The sequence below is a fragment of the Hyalella azteca genome, unplaced genomic scaffold (assembly GCF_000764305.2).
Source record: "Hyalella azteca isolate HAZT.00-mixed unplaced genomic scaffold, Hazt_2.0.2 contig11873, whole genome shotgun sequence".
Taxonomy (NCBI): Eukaryota; Metazoa; Arthropoda; class Malacostraca; order Amphipoda; family Hyalellidae; genus Hyalella; species Hyalella azteca.
The window spans coordinates 59,686-63,645 of NW_025941853.1; the positions used below are offsets into that span (position 1 = coordinate 59,686).

General features: G+C 45.3%; 1 protein-coding gene across 1 annotated transcript; it reads right to left on the reverse strand.

Annotated features, from left to right (window-relative positions):
• Positions 1-1,498: 1,498 nt before the first annotated feature.
• On the reverse strand, positions 1,499-3,669 carry LOC125178687 (repetitive proline-rich cell wall protein 1-like). The gene is made up of 2 exons (XM_047883044.1): positions 2,698-3,669; positions 1,499-1,768 (listed from the first exon to the last, which is right to left on the reverse strand). The coding sequence occupies exons 1-2, from the start codon at positions 3,667-3,669 to the stop codon at positions 1,499-1,501; spliced, it is 1,242 nt and encodes a 413-aa protein (XP_047739000.1).
• Between the last annotated feature and the right edge of the window lie 291 nt (positions 3,670-3,960).

A 3,960-nucleotide genomic window follows, 5' to 3' on the forward strand; every position in this document is an offset into this window, starting at 1 on the left:
AAGAAAAACTTCAAACTTCATTTATTTTGTGATAACTTTTATGTTTTCCATTTAAAATTATCCACAACACTAGGGCAAACTTATTACACTGCACTAGTGCAAACTCGTATATTATTCACTTAATCACTCATATTTGGACTCATTAACTACAGTAGCGTAGCTAACATAGAAGTCGTTAAGAGAACCTCTAGTTCTTCAGCAGAACCTCTGATCTAGTTCTTAAACAGAACCTTTATTATTTCCTTAACAGAACCTCTAGTTCTTTAACAGAGCCTTTAATTCTTTAACAGAACCTCTAGCTCTTTGACAGAACCTCTAGTTTTTTAACAGAACCTCTAGTTTTTTAACGGAACCTCTAATTCTTTAACAGAACCTCTAGTTCTTTAACGGAACCTCTAGTTCTTTAACAGAACCTCTAGCTCTTTGACAGAACCTCTAGTTTTTTAACAGAACCTCTAGTTTTTTAACGGAACCTCTAATTCTTTAGCAGAACCTCTAGTTCTTTAACAGAACCTCTAGTTCTTTAACAGAACTTTTATTTCTTTAACAGAACCTCTAGTTCTCTAACTGAACCTCTAGTTCTTTAACAGAACCTCTATTTCTATAACAGAACCTCTAGTTCTTTAACAAAACTTTTATTTCTTTAACAGAACCTCTAGCTCTTTAACAGAACCTCTAATTATTTAACAGGACCTCTAGCTCTTTAACAGAACCTCTAGTTCTTTAACAGAACCACTATTTCTTTAACTGAACCTCTAGTTCTTTAATAGAACCACTATTTCTTTAACTGAACCTTTAGTTCTTTAATAGAACCTTTAGTTCCTTAATTGATGCACTTCAACCATCGTGTAAGAATGATGATTAACATTTAAGATTGTTATTCCAGCTTTATAGTAAAAAGACGTGGCTTAGCTTGCCTTACTTTGCTTGAAAAATAATCAACGGCGATTTATGTGCGGCCGACGATGAGACTCCGAATCTTGCACACTCAAAAAAAAAACTCATGCATCGTTCTGTCCTAGTAGTGACTTATTTAACATCCACATCACAACGGAGAGCTGAAGTAGAACTGATTTGTCATTTGTCGTATCAAACTGGGTCAGCATGACTTATTCACGGACTATAAGTGCATCACCATTGGGACATAATCCTGCTCAATTCTCTGAGTGTAATGATATGGGCCTATACTTTCAAAAAAAGTTAAGAGATCGTAAGTTCATCAGCCAATCGTTGACGGCCTTTCGAGCAAAATCACCAATCACAGACAAGATAATAGAGCGTAAGTACTTACGTTCACTTAGCGAGTTATGAAAGTATAGGCCCAGACAGTGAATGGCCATTTGATCACAAATTTTGCTGTTTAATTCCAATATAATGTTATGGCCGGCTTATCGTTGGTCATATTTATCTTCGGCGGCCAATTGTGGGCCAATAAGCGTTATTTATTTATCATCAGCAGCCAATATTCGGCAAGTTATTGGCCGCTGATGACGCGCCCTTAACGCGGCCACGCGTCGCGACTCAGGAAGTTCACACGAGCAGCACATCCGCGGCAGGTGTCGCCCCCCCCGCCCCCAACCGCNTGGGACACAATACTGTCCCTGCAGCGTCTCTGGGACACAATACTGTCCCTGCAGCGTCTCTGGGACACAATACTGTCCCTGCAGCGTCTCTGGGACACAATACTGTCCCTGCAGCGTCTCTGGGACACAATACTGTCCCTGCAGCGTCTCTGGGACACAATACTGTCCCTGCAGCGTTGCGGTGACTTCAGTGAAAAAAATAGAGTGTTGAATATAAATTCTAAATAGATTATAAACAAATTATAAACAGATTAAAAATAAATTCTAAATAGATTATAAATAAAATCTAGATACTCGTTGACCAGAATTAGATTGGGAGGAGGTGGAGGGGAGCGTGGGAGAGGGAAGAAGGGGGTATTAAATGGTAGGGGTGAGGGAGGGGATGGGGGGGGATGATATTCCCACACCCCGGGCTGCCCGTCAGCGACGGATGCAGCGAGACAGAAGCGTGGGAACTGGTGTGTAGACAGGTGGTGTGTAGACAGGGGGTGTGTAGACAGGAGGTGTGTAGACAGGAGGTGTGTAGACAGGAGGTGTGTAGATAGGTGGTGTGTAGACAGGGGGTGTGTAGACAGGTGGTGTGTAGACAGGAGGTGTGTAGATAGGTGGTGTGTAGACAGGGGGTGTGTAGACATAGGTGGTGTGTAGACAGGGGGTGTGTAGACAGGAGGTGTGTAGACAGGAGGTGTGTAGATAGGTGGTGTGTAGACAGGGGGTGTGTAGACAGGTGGTGTGTAGACAGAGGGTGTGTAGACAGGAGGTGTGTAGACAGGAGGTGTGTAGACAGGAGGTGTGTAGACAGGTTGTGTGTAGACAGAGGGTGTGTAGACAGGGGATGTGTAGACAGGGAGCGTGTAGACAGGGGGTGTGTAGACAGGGGGTATGTAGATAAGGGATGTGTTGACAGGTGGTGTGTAGACAGGGAGTGTGTAGACAGGTTGTGTGTAGACAGAGGGTGTGTAGACAGAGGATGTGTAGACAGGGAGCGTGTAGACAGGGGGTGTGTAGACAGGAGGTGTGTAGACAGGAGGTGTGTAGACAGGGGGTGTGTAGACAGGGGGTATGTAGACAGGGGGTGTGTAGATAGGGGTGTGTAGACAGGTGGTGTGTATACAGGGAGTGTGTAGACAGGTTGTGTGTAGACAGAGGGTATGTAGACAGGGGATGTGTAGACGGGTGGTGTGTAGACAGGGGGTGTGTAGACAGGAGGTGTGTTGACAGGAGGTGTGTAGACAGGAGGTGTGTAGACAGGAGGTGTGTAGACAGGGAGTGTGTAGACAGGAGGTGTGTAGACAAGGAGTGTGTAGACAGGGGGTGTGTAGACAGGTGGTGTGTAGACAGGAGGTGTGTAGACAGGGGGTGAGGGGTGTGTAGACAGGAGGTGTGTAGACAGGGGGTGAGGGGGTGTGTAGACAGGAGGTGTGTCGACAGGAGGTGTGTAGACAGGGGGTGTGTAGACAGGGGGTGTAAAGACAGGGGTTGTGTAGACAGGAGGTGTGTAGACAGGAGGTGTGTAGACAGGTGGTGTGTCGACAGGAGATGTGTAGACAGGGGGTGTGTAGACAGGGGGTGTGTAGACAGGAGGTGTGTAGACAGGAGGTGTGTAGATAGGCGGTGTGTAGACAGGGGGTGTGTAGACAGGGGGTGTGTAGACAGGTGGTGTGTAGACCGGTGGTGTGTAGACAGGTGGTGTGTAGACAGGAGGTGTGTAGACAGGTGGTGTGTAGACGGGTGGTGTGTAGACAGGAGGTGTGTAGACGGGTGGTGTGTAGACGGGTGGTGTGTAGACAGGGGGTGTGTAGACAGGTGGTGTGTAGACGGGTGGTATGTAAACAGGAGGTGTGTAGACGGGTGGTGTGTAGACGGGTCGTGTGTAGACGGGTGGTGTGTAGACAGGGGGTGTGTAGACAGGAGGTGTGTAGACAGGAGGTGTGTAGACAGGAGGTGTGTAGACGGGTGGTGTGTAGACGGGTGGTGTGTAGACAGGAGGTGTGTAGACGGGTGGTGTGTAGACGGGTCGTGTGTAGACGGGTGGTGTGTAGACAGGGGGTGTCTGGTGCTGATCATCGAACGCTTTAATAAACATACAAATACCATTATTTTTACCATTATTTATATCAATTACCCCCGTATTTATTGACAATCCAATTTCTTTTTGCATTCACCCACTTCACAGTTAGTAGGACAATTAAATTATTTATCCTGGAGATCTCATAATAAAAGGATAGAATTATTCATGAAAAATTTTCGATGCAAATTCGGCTTTATAATCAAAATTATTGTTAATATCAACATTGTATCTTCACATACACGTGTATCTTAATGATAATCAAGACCATTTTGCCTAAGATTCGAAGACATTTACTTTTTCTGGTCA